General features: G+C 50.7%; 8 protein-coding genes across 8 annotated transcripts; 6 read left to right on the forward strand and 2 right to left on the reverse strand.

The window, feature by feature from the left end:
* Window positions 1-665: 665 nt before the first annotated feature.
* On the forward strand, window positions 666-1584 carry BJX68DRAFT_268865 (uncharacterized protein; the record flags this gene model as incomplete). The annotated part of the gene is made up of 3 exons (XM_071046201.1): window positions 666-1074; window positions 1199-1317; window positions 1405-1584. The coding sequence occupies 3 exons, from the start codon at window positions 666-668 to the stop codon at window positions 1582-1584; spliced, it is 708 nt and encodes a 235-aa protein (XP_070896935.1).
* Window positions 1585-1748: 164 nt separating this feature from the next.
* Window positions 1749-3564, reverse strand: BJX68DRAFT_241401 (RNA polymerase II-binding domain-containing protein). The gene is made up of 2 exons (XM_071040829.1): window positions 3394-3564; window positions 1749-3309 (listed from the first exon to the last, which is right to left on the reverse strand). The coding sequence occupies exons 1-2, from the start codon at window positions 3541-3543 to the stop codon at window positions 1843-1845; spliced, it is 1617 nt and encodes a 538-aa protein (XP_070896936.1). The 5' UTR covers window positions 3544-3564; the 3' UTR covers window positions 1749-1842.
* Window positions 3565-4589, forward strand: BJX68DRAFT_241403 (uncharacterized protein). The gene is made up of 4 exons (XM_071040830.1): window positions 3565-3781; window positions 3846-3859; window positions 3939-3964; window positions 4064-4589. Exons 1-4 carry the CDS (start codon window positions 3773-3775, stop codon window positions 4420-4422), a joined length of 408 nt encoding a protein of 135 aa, XP_070896937.1. The 5' UTR covers window positions 3565-3772; the 3' UTR covers window positions 4423-4589.
* Window positions 4590-5014: 425 nt separating this feature from the next.
* Window positions 5015-5860, reverse strand: BJX68DRAFT_128887 (uncharacterized protein). Its single transcript, XM_071036258.1, has one exon. It carries the CDS (start codon window positions 5655-5657, stop codon window positions 5148-5150), a length of 510 nt encoding a protein of 169 aa, XP_070896938.1. The 5' UTR covers window positions 5658-5860; the 3' UTR covers window positions 5015-5147.
* On the forward strand, window positions 5861-6361 carry BJX68DRAFT_128865 (uncharacterized protein). The gene has a single exon (XM_071036257.1). The coding sequence runs from the start codon at window positions 6064-6066 to the stop codon at window positions 6322-6324; it is 261 nt and encodes an 86-aa protein (XP_070896939.1). The 5' UTR covers window positions 5861-6063; the 3' UTR covers window positions 6325-6361.
* Window positions 6362-7781: 1420 nt separating this feature from the next.
* BJX68DRAFT_256584 (uncharacterized protein) lies at window positions 7782-9555 on the forward strand (the record flags this gene model as incomplete). The annotated part of the gene is made up of 4 exons (XM_071043202.1): window positions 7782-7971; window positions 8017-9003; window positions 9050-9115; window positions 9164-9555. 4 exons carry the CDS (start codon window positions 7782-7784, stop codon window positions 9553-9555), a joined length of 1635 nt encoding a protein of 544 aa, XP_070896940.1.
* Window positions 9556-11110: 1555 nt separating this feature from the next.
* Window positions 11111-12129, forward strand: BJX68DRAFT_241413 (NADP-dependent oxidoreductase domain-containing protein). The gene has a single exon (XM_071040831.1). It carries the CDS (start codon window positions 11134-11136, stop codon window positions 11800-11802), a length of 669 nt encoding a protein of 222 aa, XP_070896941.1. The 5' UTR covers window positions 11111-11133; the 3' UTR covers window positions 11803-12129.
* A 175-nt stretch (window positions 12130-12304) lies between these two features.
* BJX68DRAFT_128929 (TFIIH/NER complex ATPase/helicase subunit SSL2) lies at window positions 12305-15247 on the forward strand. Its single transcript, XM_071036259.1, has 3 exons — window positions 12305-12573; window positions 12629-12736; window positions 12796-15247. Exons 1-3 carry the CDS (start codon window positions 12546-12548, stop codon window positions 15105-15107), a joined length of 2448 nt encoding a protein of 815 aa, XP_070896942.1. The 5' UTR covers window positions 12305-12545; the 3' UTR covers window positions 15108-15247.
* Window positions 15248-15330: the final 83 nt, after the last annotated feature.

A 15330-nucleotide genomic window follows, 5' to 3' on the forward strand; every position in this document is an offset into this window, starting at 1 on the left:
CATGACATCAACATATCCCTTGCGTATCCAACCTCGTTCTGTCAAGCGAAGGGCAAGGCACTCCCCTGTAGCAACTCGTGACCCCTCACATATGTATCTAGTGCGTACCTACTGCACCTTAATGGTTTTCGAGTGGAAGTATCATCCACCGACCTGATATTCCACCATGCAGCTGTATACTCATGCAGTCAATCGGCAGGGAAACTTGCCTCGCGTAGACTTTCCTGGTCTAGTTACCCGATTGATGCGTCTACACAATCTATCTAAGCAGGACTAGTTTCTCAGCCAGCATTCCATTCTATCAAGGGGCGCGGGTGGTGGCTGGCCCGGCTCATTCCAAGCTCCACCGTGTCTTACCCTGTTAGTACTCCTGGCCCTATCTTGTTATCCCAGGCTGCACCTTGCGAGTTCTCTGTATGCGCACGCAACAGCCTCAGGCATTTCTTGTCTTCGTTAATCTCTTGCTCTTTATTCTGTTCTCTTCTTTGTTATGCTTTGGCTGCCTTTCCTGATGTTCTTTCTTTGAACCCACTGTATTCACTCTTTATATCTATATACTCAGCACCCACTAGTGTACGGATACTGTACACCACTCTCATTTCTAGACGAAGCTTGTTATACACTCATTACTACATACAAAACCACCAGAAACCAACACCACCAAAATGCACCAAACCCTCCTCCTCACCACCCTAACAACCTTGCTCACTCTAATATCCGCAATCCCCCTTTCCTCCTCATCCCCCAACGCCAATGCCAATGCGAACCCAAACTCGAAAACCCCACACATCCACTCCCTCAACGTCCCATTGAACCCCTCAAAACCCTCCCCAACAATGCCCACGGGTGACAGCGTGGCATCGACAAAGGCCTCCTCGCTAACCCACAACCTCGCAACGCTAATCGCCCACGACGCAAGCGCTTCCTACGACCTGACGACGTGTCCGATGACGCATGCCTCGCGCCAGTGCTGTACATCGATTACGAAGCTTGCAGATGATACGACCTCTCAGCTTGGGGATATTGTGCCCTGGGTTTCGGGCGTCAAGGTTTCAAGTTTAATTGGGTTGCAGTGTATGTATTCTACCTACCTAAACATATACCTCACTCTGGCTGTCCTCTTTGAGGTGATTGGGGGAATTTGAGGAATTGGTAGAGGACCTGTGTTGCTAACGCGATTCTGCATGAATGTCGACAGGCAAAGGAATGGCCCCCGAAACACCAAACGGCGATTGCTACGAGAGCGTAATGTGCTGCTCGGGTAACGGCGTGAGTGCGAAGGGTGCAGGCGCAGGCGGTAACACCAATGGGACTCCAGTATGTACCACCATCCACTCTCCCTCTTTTCATTCGAAAGAAGAGAACCCTTGGAGGTATGCCATCTAATACGGATACGACGTGTAGGATGGTTCACAGGCCCTCTTCAAGAGCGGCTGCATCCCCTTTGACGAGGCAATCGAGGATAAGAAGAAGGCGATTGAGAAGAGTAAGAGTGAGGTTAGCTTTCTGGCGGAGTTGAGTCCGACGCCGACGCCGACTGCGTCTGCTTCTGCGTCTCCTACTGCGACGGCGGCGAGGGGGTAGGTTAATGCAGGGTTGGCTGAGGTCTAGGTTGAGGGAGGTTGTTTTGGCGTGGTATTTGGAATAATTTAGATTCGAACGTTCATCGGGGCCTGCGAGTTGATTCTGTCGGATGCTAAGTTGAAGACCTTCTATTCCTCGTTGTTAGGTTGTCCTGAATATTTTTTGCACACTCGGTACTATTGATAACAAGTAATTCTTCATCATTGTTCAATTGGTATTGTACATGTTCCCTAGTTACTCAAAATCCAAAAACGTAGGTCAACGCCATCCCCGCCCACCCGTTGGAGGCGGCGGCGGATGCCAGCCCTGTCCGCCAGGTGGAGGGGCAGGGGGAAAGTTATATGATCCCGGTGGCATCTGCGGCTGTGGCGGCATCTGCTGCGGGAATGGCGGGGGAAAGTTGGGGAAGTTACCCATGGGCGGCGGTGGCGGAGGCCACGGGCCTTGGTAATTTGGCGGAGGTGGTGGGGGAAACGCGCCACCGCCTGGTGGCATTGGGAATGGCATCTGGGGTTGTTGTGGAGGGTAGCCCGAGGGTGCGCCATAGGAGTTGCTGTGTTGAGGGGGTGGATAGGGGTGCTGCTGCCGGTGTTGCGGTTGATGGTGTTGAGCAGGAGGTGGGGGTGGTGAGTAGGATTTCTCGCGCGGAGGAGACCTCGGGTATGAACGGTTTCGAGATGGTGAACGAGAGTCGTAGCGCCTATTTCGGCGGGCTGGGGTGCGGCTCCGCGATGTGCTGTCATATCTGCTGTCGTTGCTGCTATTGCTAAACCGTCTGCGCTTAGGAGGACTGCGGCTTCGGCTCTCACTGCGTCGTGGGCTGCGGTTGTCCCCAGCGTTTCTCTTCTTCATTTGCTGGCAGAACGCGCGGGACCAGCCGTAGTACGTTTCGCCTTCTAGGATTTCTCCCGTGGCAGCGTCGCGAATAACAGTCTGACCGAGCTCGTCGACGTCTACAACTTCACCCTCTTTCCGATCTAGCTCTGTAGAACCGTATATCCGATCGACGTCTTTGAAAAAGACCTTGAGCGCATTCACCAGCTTCTCATCAGCGGGGCCAGCTAGAAACTGCAGAGGCTTGATCATGTCAGGCCGAAGAGGGATCGTTGAGTTCGGTATTATATGCGGCATGAGGTTGCCGGCCGGCAAATCGTAATAAGGTGTCGATGGATCACCATGAGTCGGAGGCATCACAAATGGCGCATCTCGCGGAATCTTACGCTCTGACTCTGCAATTCCGGCGCCAGGAGTAGCCGACGTCCTGACCGGGCCAGACACAGCAGAGTTGGCGACCACCTCGCGGAGCTTTCCCACATAGTCTGCACTGAAATAGCCATGCTCCTGCCATATATCCAAGAGGTCCGCCAACCGTCGGTGAAGCTTCGGGTTCTTGTCTCGATCGTATGACGCAGCGTAGCTCAGTATCTCGATAATATGCGGCTGCAGCGACCCGCTGAGAGTCGAAAACGCCGCAGTCGACGAACCATGGTATTTCGTGTGGTGAAAAAGATCATTTAGCAGGTATAAGATATGTAACCGCTTCCGTTTCGCCGAGGTTCCTCGTCCATTGCGTCCACCTCCTTGTTCTCGAGAGCTCTTGTCTTGTGCATTGGTACTGTTTGCGCCATCCTCAAACGACCCCGACAACGCAACCAAGTATTTTGCCAGGAGGCTAACCCGGTTAGACGACGGGATAACATATTCGAGAAGCCAATTTTTGCATGTCTATGTGCCGCCGAAAGAGAAGAGAGTCAAGATTTAGTAAATAGCGGTAACCGATAGGCAAGGAACACGGCAGATTGATCAAACCTGGATGTTTGCGGGCGAGCAGTGCGAAAGTGCTCGGTCGAGGCAATTGTGTAGGGTTGTGATCTCGTCGCGGGAGACGGAAGTCGGGTCCGGGCGCAGAAGACCAGCGGCAAGCGAGGCCTTTGCTATGGCAACTTGGTGCGAGGCCATGCTCGCGGTTGTGAGTGAAGTTTAGTTGCGATAGGTTGTTGTGGTTTGGGATTCGGGAGTTGTAGAGAGTCACGTGCCATGGCCAAGCTGGCCCGTGCTCTGCCTTGCTTGATGTCGTCACGGCCGAAACAACGCCGGGCCGAATCGAAATCTCCAGGAATTAATATTTTCAGACTTCACCACCATTTCCAGCCTCTTTTCCTAGTCAGAGGTAAATCCTGGTATCACAATGAATACAGTAAGTGCTACTGCGCCCAAGATCCTCAATTCAAACAGATGGACTAATCAATCCGCCCTTCTAGATTCGATCAACCTGGTGAGCGGACCTCGAATACCCTCAAACACTCCACAAAACCAGCAATAGATAGCTGACCGAAGCTCCTCAATGGCAACAGGATAGGCTGGGGCACCCTTTGCGTCGGTAATTGACCCCCCATACCCTATCGCACATACCTCCCCCATACACCACCCAGCCCTCAAGCGCCGAACCCATCCAGCTAACACCAACTTCAACCTCCAGCCGGCGGCGGTGCCTACTACTTCGCTAAGAAATCCATCAACGCCGACCGCGCCTCGCGATATGAAGCCGAAATAAAAAAGAAAGCCCAGCTAGCCGCAATGGAAGCCGAGCACCGACACCAGGCCAACGTCAAGCAATCACAGCAGATCACATCGCCGTCCGAGGACCCGAGCTACAAGCGTGCGAAACAGTCTCGGTTTCAGAATGCTGCGGACGATGTAGCGTCGCCGAGCGAGGAGGCGGGTCACGACCCGGCGCCCACGCGCCACGAGCCGGAGACGGAGGAGGATCGGTTGTTGGAGAAGGGGAAGTATGAGGCGTCGAGGCCGTTTAGACCTCCGCCGGGGAATCGGCTCTAGAGGATTGTGTATGTGGGGTGGTTTAGTGGTTCCGAGGTGATAGTAGTTTATTGGCTAAGGCCGTCAGGTGGTCGCGGGGAGAGGGTCTCATGACCTGTACTATATTTGTATCTAACTCATAGCGCTCATTACCGGATTCAGATTGAAATGTCTACCAAGTCAGAAGCATATCCTGGAAAGATTCATCATTGCCCGGTTGATAAGCAGCAGGTTATAGCTCATCTATGGTGCTCATTCGTAGAATACTCCAGCATGCGGTAGTAGTATACCTTGCAGCAGCCAATGATCACGAAGCGTTGAAGCTCCAAATCGCAAATGCAAGATAATGCTTCTATATAAAGCCAAGTTAAAGGGAAGCCCTAGGAGGAATAACAACACTAGGGGACCTCGACAAATAGATAAGGGTGATATAGCCAACGCCAACCAAACTCCTGCCCGAGAACGAAAAAGGAAATGCATCGTATCGCCCAGATTGTATGCAGCACCGAGACGCCCAGAAATGAAGCCTGAAATACCAGCGAATCATAGTCGTTGTTTTATTAAGCAGAGTCCGTCTCATCGGAAATCGGCGTTAAGACCACCATAGTTCGGAAGCGGTTTCCGATGGACTAGCTTCACATATTTTTCTGATATTTCAGCGAGCGTGGAAACAGAGAGGCGGATGCGGCCTGCGGTCAAGATTATTAGACTGTTTGTCTCTATTTGAAGTTGATGGAACTTGTAACTCACTTGCTGTGATTCGGATATCCCTTATTTTTCTCGCGCGAGCTCTCGAGGGCTGGTGGGACGAATGGGAGCACGACGGCAGAAACGAGACATGATGAAGTGACAAATCGAGATGCGCGGCTAGTTTGTTGAGGACGGTGCACTGAGAAATGGCGGATTGTTGGACGAGCGAGTTGGATAGTAGTCATGATACCGGGTTGACTGTTAGAGTTGACAATTTGGAGTATGTTGTAGACGCGGAGAATACTGGAGTAGTAATAGCGTTGTATGTTGGACACCGTGTGGCTAGGCAGTAGGGTTGCTAATGTGTAAAGATATGGTTGGAGATACAGTTCAACAGGAAAGAAGAGAAACAAAAGAAAGGGTCTCCTCGAGGCTATATACTCTAGGCTCCCTGGGTCGTCCCAGCACGCACAGCTTGTACTGTATATCTGCAGCCTGAGCCAGCCTATCCTGTGGGGGTCGGTCATGCGGGGCCTCTCCACTTTCTGGCCTTTCCTACAGGCCATGACATCGCAAACAATGTGGCCGTACAACTTGAAGTGTGCTACTCGCCCGGTTGTCGGTTTACTTGTCGATGATACCCATACATCTACAGCCCTCGTTCGGATTTCTTGAGGCCTTCCACGATTGAGAAATCTCGAAAGTTTCCTGTGCGAAGTCAAGAACGCGTGTCGAGGCGATTCTCACGCCATCGGCGATAGCAGTCCCGGCCGAAGACGCTGCGGGGCGATTAGGCTCAGCCCAGGAACGACGCAAATCAGTCAACTGATGGCAGCATCTCTGCACTAAATGGCGATTTTATGCTGAGAAATCAAGCCATTTTCCAAATGATGGGGCTGCAATGACGCGACAGCAGAAGATGACTCTGTGACTGCGTATCCAAATTCTTTGCCTGCAAGCTGGAATGGAGAAATGACCCTGTGCACCTTGGTCCTTTGGAGTTGTCCAGCGGGAAAAAGGAAGTCCGCCTGCAGAGATCATGCCACTTCCCCGCTCATCCACTTGACATCATCCGCATTCCTCAAGTCGCAACTCATGACTCAATATAAACAGGTGACAGACGGAATCAATGTCCCGAAGCCACCGCTACAGGAAACCGTCCTGGCCGACTCGGTCGAGACCTCAATCTCTGCAAAGGATGCCCAGGATATACCTTCAGTCTTATGGACTTAGTCCAGGTCCAAGGCTCAAGCTCGGCTCAGGGGTAAGATCCTCTGGACGAATAGAAGCGTCTCCCATTGTCATCTCATCTGGGACACAAACTAGTGGATACAGCCGGTTCGAAACTATGGCACTGAGGCTCGACGATGGCCGTTCCACATCTTGCGGTCGCTGAGCCACATCTTCTCGGACAATACGGAAGCCATCGGTCTGAATGAGAATGCGAAGACAATTTGTCTCTTTTGAAGAAGATTCGAGGATCGACAGTGTCAATTGTCAGCGCAACCATAATGGGGCCGTTTGCTCTTCTCTTCACAACCCGAGTATCAGTGTTCCCTTCAACCCATGAGATTATCAACCACTGCGCTTCGCTTGCCAGAGCTTGGATTCCTTGTCCAGCCATGACCCAAGATGCTTGTTTGACGAGTGCATGGTAGACAAATATAGAAACGCCTAATTGCTCAAACCCACCTCACAAATTTGCTTTTTCGCCGAGACCCCCACTGCCAGTTCTTAGTGGTAAGTTAAAATCTTCACTAATTTTGTATAGTGAAATGAACACGCAATTTGCCTAAGGCCTCTGAATGAAGGCCTTGATGAGCGCCTCGATGAAGCTTGATAAGGGTCTTGATGAAGGTCTTGATGAAGGTCTTGATGAAGGTCTTGATGAAGGTCTTGATGAAGGTCTTGATGAAGGTCTTGGCCTACGTTGTATAGAGACCTAAGGTGGTGAGGAAGCATGTACCTCTCACTATACGAAGACCAGTGCGGAAGCGAACATCCCTACCTAAATAAGCAGGGGGTGCGGCACAAAAAAAGCAAAACTGCGAGGGGTTTGTGAGGAATCAGGCGAATATAGAAATCGTATTCGATGCAGATCTAGGAAGGGTCGAAACCCTGATTCACTCGCGACACAAGCCACAAAATTTAAGATCATCCCTCGTACCCGTCTGAAGATGAAAGGGTAGTATTCTGAGAATAAACCCTGACAGACATTATCCACTCATCAAACCTGAAACGGGCGCAGTGATCGACGCCGAGGACAGCCACAACGGCAACCATATACGAGGACTCTCCAACATGAGTCCCACCCAAAGACTTATCGTCCAACAAGAGTTGAGGAACCGACCATCTGATACACCGATGTACAGCCTCGCAGATTGTGTTAACAAAATAGTTGGGATCGCTGATGCTTTCCGACACCACCGGCATGTCAGAGTATGTTAAGATCTTCCTGGATACGAGCGTCTGCCGTCTTTGAGCTCCAATGCAACCCACCATTGAGTCTGAGATTTGTATGATCACTGTCTTGGGTCTTGCAACGGGTGAATCGTTGTAACTCAAGATGACAGGAGGTGATCGTGGATATGTTACTCCAGGCATGAACATAAATGAGCGGAAGCCCTCAAGGCTTGTCTTTTCACAAAGCAACAATCGCATTCGTGTTTTTGTGATACCTAAGCATCAAGATGGCGAGACTATCTCGCAGCTGGCTCAGTACCTACCTCTTGCCTCTTTTCTTCCAAATTAGCTTCTCTCTTGTCTTTAAGGAGATACCCGCCCCTGATGCCGTTCCCCCGTATCTCCGCACAAGGACCACGGAAGATCTTGATTTTTCTATGCTGGAGCTGCTCAGCAGAGACTCATTCTACTGGACTGGTATGGCTTTTGAGACCGTGTCTGCCTTAGACTAACTGGCCCAAGGAGCCCAAAATGGACATCCAACCCTCGCCAATCTGACCATCGATCTACCTGGCGATGATGAGACTGTCATCTCTATCGACAGATTCAAGCACTTACTCACGTCGATTCAATGCACAAACAGAAGCATGACTGTGGCATTCAAGAATGACAAGGCCTACGGTTATATCAAGCGCGGATGGCAATGGCTGAATGATGTCGATCCACACAAGCTAGTTGTCGTCGCTGGAGCTGGTGACTGCGGCTGGAACCCGACAAGAATTCCCTTCGCTGCATCGACAGTTGTCTTCGACGATGCCGCCAATACCGCCAAGCTCGTCGGCAAGACGATGGCGTGGAAGGACTTTCAGAACTACGAGCTCACCGTCGGGAAATACCGACCTGTTTCTGGATCAAATTATGTATTCCAGAGGGACATTGATAAGACAATGACTCTCCCTTTCGACCTTCCTCTGCCCTTCAGTAGTGGGAAGATCCAAACTCCTGTCGACAACCTCGACCTCACATGGTTCTGCGCTGACTGTGGCACGCAAGGATCCTTCGACTTTGGTTTCCATATCGAAACCAAGAACGGAGTTCCAAACGGCGCCTCGATATCACTCTCGCCAAATGGGGTAAAGGCTGTCCTTACACCTAGGATCGCTATCCAGGCCGACATTGGAGGCGATATCGATGACGAGTGGGAGATTGGCAAAATCCCTGTCGGTGGCGTCTCAATTCCGGGTGGTATTCTCGATGTTGGCCCACAGATCACCTTCAGTCTTGGCTATTCAATAGGTCCTCTTCAAGGCTCCGCAGGCATTACGACAGGTGTCACTGTGAGCATTCCCGATGATTCGGAGCTCGAGATTGGCTTGATATCACCGGATGTCTCGTCTACTGGCTGGTCGCCAGAGCTTGAGACAAAGCCTGTCACAGTCGATGCCCGTTTACTAGGAGAGGTCCTTGTATACGTCAAAGCGTCAATTGATCTATCTGCTGAAGCACTTGGTAAGCATATCCTCTCTGCCCGAGTTAGATAACTAATATCTCTTAGGACAAGGGTTCGAAGCTGGCATCAATCTCAAGCCCTATGTTGGTGGCGCTCTTATGGCTCAGGCCAGTAAGTATTTCTGAAACCGGCATTGTATTTCACAGCTAACAAATAAAGCATCCGGTGAAGTGTGTGAAGGTGAAGGCGACCATTACGGGGTCAAGGTTTCCCCCAAGGCTGGTGTCGCGCTCAATGCAGATGTGGCCAAGGCCGATGATCCTGAGGATCCTCTAGCGGAAGCAGTCATTGCGGTAAGTCAGATATTGCCTTTCGACCATGAATTGTTTCTAATAGTTCAGTCTGTTACTGCTTCTCTGCCAACGTATTGTGCCGGCTTTGGAGGCGCCAAAGATCCTTCAAGCACCGGCATTCCATCCAGCAGTGTCCCTTCGCCTACTGAAACACCTACCCCTACTGGATCTTCTTCTCCAATCTCTACGCCTACCTCTACACCCAGCTCATCGTCGAATCTCATCCGTCGTGAGCCCTATGTGACGAGAGTGTTTTAGGGAGAAATGCGCGAATTGCTTTGCCTCTTCTCTGCTATATAGTAGGTGTATATATTTTCTGAAAGATGTGTTGGTACTGCGTTTCTTGACTGGAACCATGCGCCACGTAATTTCGTATTGATTCACATAATACCCACTGTATATATATCCAGTAGCCATGGTATTGAGTTCCAAACCATCTCTAGGTCGCGAAACGCGCGCACGTCTTTCAGTAGGTTTTTGATGTATGAACCACGTGACTGAAGGGCTCGAGCATTCCTCATTCTTATGGAACGAATTTCGTTTTCTACGCTACTCGATTCAATTTCAAGGCCACTGGCCTTTGCTTAGAGCTTTTCTTGGCTGGGTTACTGGAACATAGCGAGACTGCTGAATACTGACTGGGTGGAATTGTCATCTTGTGAACTCGACCAACAAAGACAGTGACAAGCTTGTGCAACCACAGACTCCCTGGAGCACATACATAAATTTAGGCTGCTGCAGTCTTATTCCATCGCCTGCTCGGGTACTAGTACTTTCCTGCAACTGTGAGCAGGCTTGGTTCAATTATTCTCTAAATAAGGTCTCCGGCTCGACTTCAGGGTTGGCATTTGTGGGGCCTTTTGGCACTGTAGAGAGATCTACCCCATACTGTACGGAGTACCCAGACTATCAGAAGACAGCAAGGTCGACCATCTTCACTGGCGACTTATTCACACCAGTGAGAGAACATGTATGATGTGGCTCGTCTGACCCACCAATCATAACATTGCTGGATAGAATCTGGACAGACAAAGAGACATGGAGTGACAATGTAGCCACGAAGAGCGTTACTGAAACATATCGCCTCGGGACCATGACAAAGAAACATTCGCCCGGATTGGGGGTAGACCGTAGTTGGAACAAAGAAGAAGCCGGGCAAAGCGACTTGAGATCCTCTTTTATCCCAACAACCCTTCGAGAGCTCTGAGTCCTGTGTAAGGTCACCCACCCGCTCTCAGTTTTCCTCATATTGCCGTTGGGAGACTTTTCAATCGAATTTTCTGATCCTGTAACAACTAAAAATGGCCGACGAGTTCCCTGAGATGCAGTACCGAACCCTCGGGCTGACCGGTTTAAAGATCTCTGTAATTGGATTTGGTGGATGGCTCACCAGCCAGGGAAGTCTTGCGGATAAAGGTAATTTTCCCATAAAAGAGGCTCATTGGGGTTTTTATATTCTTCAACGTCGCTGCCAATATGCTAATCTCGTCTGGCTATGAACAGACACTGCATTTGAATGCATAAAATGGGCATACGATTTGGGCGTGAACTTTTTCGACACAGCCGAAGGCCATCCAGCCGCCCTGTCGGAGACCTTCCTTGGGCAGGCGATCAAACGATTTGGTTGGAAACAAAGTGACCTTGTGATATCCACAAAGGTTAGTAGAGAGAGAGCCTGTGTGCGTTCCTTGCTCTTCAGCATAAGCGAGGCTCCTCCAGGAGCAGCTGAATGCTTACGGGTTTATGATATAGATCTTCCAAGGAAACGTAGGCTCTAGGCCTTCGCCAAATCCTCCCAACAACATGAGTTCAGCTCGGAAGCATATCCTCGAGGGCATGGAAGATTCATTGAGAAGACTCGACCTGCCGTACGTCGATATCGTTTACGCACATAAACCAGACCCCGACACACCCATGGAGGAAATTGTGCGCGCCTTCAACCACTTGATTAACGCCGCAAAGACCATCTACTGGGGAACTTATGACTGGAGCCTAACCGAGATCACGGACGCCGTGGATACTGCAGAAAGACTACACCTCGTTGGCCCGGCCGCTCATCAGCCCGAGTATAGCCTGCTGGCGCAGCTTCGAGTAACCCGCGAATACACGCCGCTCTACGGGGTAGACCCCTATGGGTTGACGACACACTCTCCCCTCAAAAAAGGCATCCTCACGGGCAAGTACAATATCGTTACTTCTCCGCCACTAGGCAGCCGTCTGGCCGAGTCTAGGACGAAATTTATCGAGGAGTATCGAAAGACCTTTGGTGATGCGGCTTGGGAAAAAGATGCCGCGAAGGTTGAGAAGCTGAGGGAGATAGCGAAAGACTTGGGTGTGTCAGTCGCCCAGCTGTCTATTGCATGGACTTTGTTTAATCAAGATGTATCTTGCGTTATCACCGGAGCCTCAAGGGTAGACCAGGTGATGGAAAGTGTCAGGTCTCTGGATGTATTGCCCAAATTCACAGTTGATATCAGTGCGCGAATTCGGGAGGTGACAGGGTGAAAGCAGGAAACCTTAACGCTCTAAGGGCAGCCTTCTGTATGAAATTTGTCATGTGTTGCCTTGCTTGGAGATTCGTGTTTCAAAGACAGAGTTGAGACCAGGAGTTCATGTGCCAAGGGATCTTTGCCAATCCCACGCGCGTCGTCTATTAGATTAGGGAAGAGTTAAGACACACCAGCCCAGACTGTTCTCGAATCCGGATAAATGTGTCGTAAGGGCGATGGAGTCCACAAGCGGGACCTGTACACGGGTTATATGCAGATCGGTCGCGTGAAAGCCTTCATCTGAGGTTCCCACAAGTTCTGCGTGCAAGAGTCAAAAGATGAGCGACCAGTTGAAGTCAGACTTCGTTCAGGTCATGATGTGGCGCTAGTCTAAAGCCAGGTTAGTATCTACAACTTAGTAGCTAATCACTGTGCCGAACGCCACCGGAGCCTCAGGCGACAAAGATCACCTCCGCCTTGACCTCCGATCAGGTTCGCCTCTCTTTCACTTCATCCTTCTCTTCTCGACTGACCTTGACGCCGTCCTCACGCCATCCTCACGCCATCCTCTACTGTACAACATCACGGCTCGAAAAAGCCCAAGGCATCGGAAAGGAATGATCTGCCGTCCTTGAAGTCCAACTGGGGCGCTGGCAGCCCGCCGGAGCTTCGCGCTCGCTCACTTCGTGATTCAGATCCCAGCAAAATAGACGTTAGAATTTTCATAAAGAAACAAACCATTCCAGACAGTCCTCCATCATGCCGGCCAAACGCAAGGCGACCGACAGTATGGCCTCACATATAGATCCAATCCCGGTGAGTGACAGGGCTGACTCGCATAGGTGGTCGGTCCAGTAGAGCGTCAAAGCGAGCAACCCCCGTGCCTGATCTCGGCAGTAGCGATGAGTATTCCGACTATGAGGAGGATGCAAAGGCAGATAAGATCAAAGGTAATGAAATGCAGGAGCGTTACTACCAATATAAAGCTCTCAGTAACTGACGTCCGAAGATATGGTGGACAAGTTCTCCCTCGAATCGTTCAGCAAGAAGTCCCAGAAACAAGATCCAAACTTCGGCTACAAGGACTTCTCCTCCCTTCCCTTGAAGTCCGACCATGCGAACCGTCCCCTGTGGATCGATCCGTTAAAAGGCACCATTACGCTCGAGAGCTTCTCGCCGCTCGCTCCCCAGGCGCAGGATTTCCTCACGACGATCGCCGAACCGCTCTCGCGTCCCACGCATTTGCATGAATACCGGTTGACGGGAAACAGTCTGTATGCTGCTGTGTCAGTTGGGCTTCAGCCCCAGGATATCATCAACTTCCTGGACAGACTGTCGAAGACTCCGCTTCCAGATGCGATTAAGTCGTTTATCGTCGATTTCACAAAGTCATATGGAAAGATCAAGGTGGTGCTGAAGCATAACAAGTTTTTCGTTGAGAGTACGGATCCGGCTATGCTTCAGATGCTTCTTCAGGATGAAGTCATCGGGCCTCAGCGGGTGCACGGCTCCGAAGGAATCATCCAGCAAGCAGCGCCGAAGATGGGAGGTCTTGTCATTCCTGGAACTAAGGATGCGGCGGGTGTCAGGCAGAATCTGGAGCAGAAGCCTGCGGAAGATGGGGCAGACAGACGTCCAGAGGACGATGCAATCATGCTCGCCATTCGCGATGACGATGATGATGACGAGCAGGCTCAAGTCCACAGCTTTGAGATCCCGAACGAAGCCGTTGAACCTGTCAAAGCACGTTGTCAAGCCATGGGCTGCCCTGCGCTGGAAGAATATGACTTTCGGAATGACGAGATCAACCCGACACTTGATATCGACCTGAAGCCGAACGCGCGTATTCGAAGCTACCAGGAAAAGAGCTTGAGTAAGATGTTTGGTAATGGGCGTGCGAAGAGTGGTATCATCGTCCTGCCTTGTGGCGCGGGAAAGACACTCGTTGGTATCACAGCTGCTTGCACGATCAAGAAAGGTACCATCATCCTTTGCACTAGTTCCATGTCTGTCGTGCAATGGAGGAACGAGTTCCTTCGGTGGTCCAACATCGATCCCGGTGATATCGCCGTTTTCACATCCGACAATAAGGAGAAATTCCGCCGGTCGACCGGAATCATTGTCTCGACATACTCCATGGTTTCCCAAACACGAGCTCGGTCTCACGATGCGCAGAAGATGATGGACTGGATTCAGTCACGGGAATGGGGTCTTATGATTCTGGACGAGGTGCACGTCGTGCCTGCGTCCATGTTCCGAAAGGTCACCTCCGCCATTGCCACGCAGAGTAAACTCGGCCTGACCGCTACGCTCCTGCGTGAAGATGACAAAATCAAAGATCTAAACTTCCTTATTGGCCCTAAGCTGTATGAAGCTAACTGGATGGAGCTTGCGGAGCAGGGCCATATTGCCAAGGTGCAGTGCGCTGAAGTCTGGTGCCCAATGACAACCGAGTTCTACACGGAGTACATGCGAGAGAAGTCAAGAAAGGCTGCTCTTTTATACATCATGAATCCACGGAAATTCCAGGCTTGCCAGTTCCTCATCGACTATCACGAGAAGCGGGGAGATAAGGTTATTGTGTTCTCCGATAACGTATATGCGCTTGAACGATATGCTCTCAAGTTGAACAAGGCCTACATTTACGGTGGAACGCCTCAGAACGAGCGCATGCGAATTCTTGAGAACTTCCAGCACAACGAGCAAGTGAACACTATCTTCCTTTCCAAGATTGGAGACACCTCTCTCGATCTACCCGAGGCAACGTGCCTTATTCAGATCTCTTCCCATTACGGTTCGCGTCGTCAGGAAGCCCAGCGCCTCGGTCGTATTTTACGAGCCAAACGCCGAAATGACGAGGGCTTCAACGCCTTCTTCTATTCCCTCGTCTCGAAGGATACAGATGAGATGTTCTATTCGTCGAAACGGCAGGCTTTTTTGGTCGACCAGGGCTACGCTTTTAAAGTCATCACTCACCTTCAGGGCATAGAGAACCTGAGCGGCCTCGCGTATGCTACTCCGTCGGAGCGCCGTGAACTGCTGCAAGAAGTCATGCTGCAGAACGAAACATCAGCCGAAGTGGAGAATGTTGTCGACGACCTCTTCTCTGATCGCTCTGGTGGCCGAGCAAGAGCCAAAGCAGGCGTCAAGCGAAGTGCAGCTACGCTTAGTGGTCTGGCTGGTGGTGAGGACATGGCATACATTGAGTACAACAGGAGCAGAAACAAGCAGTTGAAGGATAAGGGTCATCATCCACTATTCCGGAAGCTCGAGCGGGATCGCCTGAAGAGGAAGAAGGAAATGGAGGACTTCAATCGATAGACTGCACTTTGCCCTCGGTATGCGTTGACTCAAGATATATATCATTACTTGTAATTTGTGCTAGACTGAACCTTGGATACCATATATTGATTGCTAAATTTGTTATTTGTAGTCTTAAGGCTTTCTGCTAGTACAACATTAGTATAGTAAACGTAATGGTTGAATTCTTGAAGTTGTGTGTGGAGTCATTACCCCATTCACATCACGTGGTGATTAGAGCGAG

The sequence above is a fragment of the Aspergillus pseudodeflectus genome, assembly GCF_044049435.1.
Source record: "Aspergillus pseudodeflectus strain CBS 756.74 chromosome Unknown BJX68scaffold_34, whole genome shotgun sequence".
Taxonomy (NCBI): domain Eukaryota; kingdom Fungi; phylum Ascomycota; class Eurotiomycetes; order Eurotiales; family Aspergillaceae; genus Aspergillus; species Aspergillus pseudodeflectus.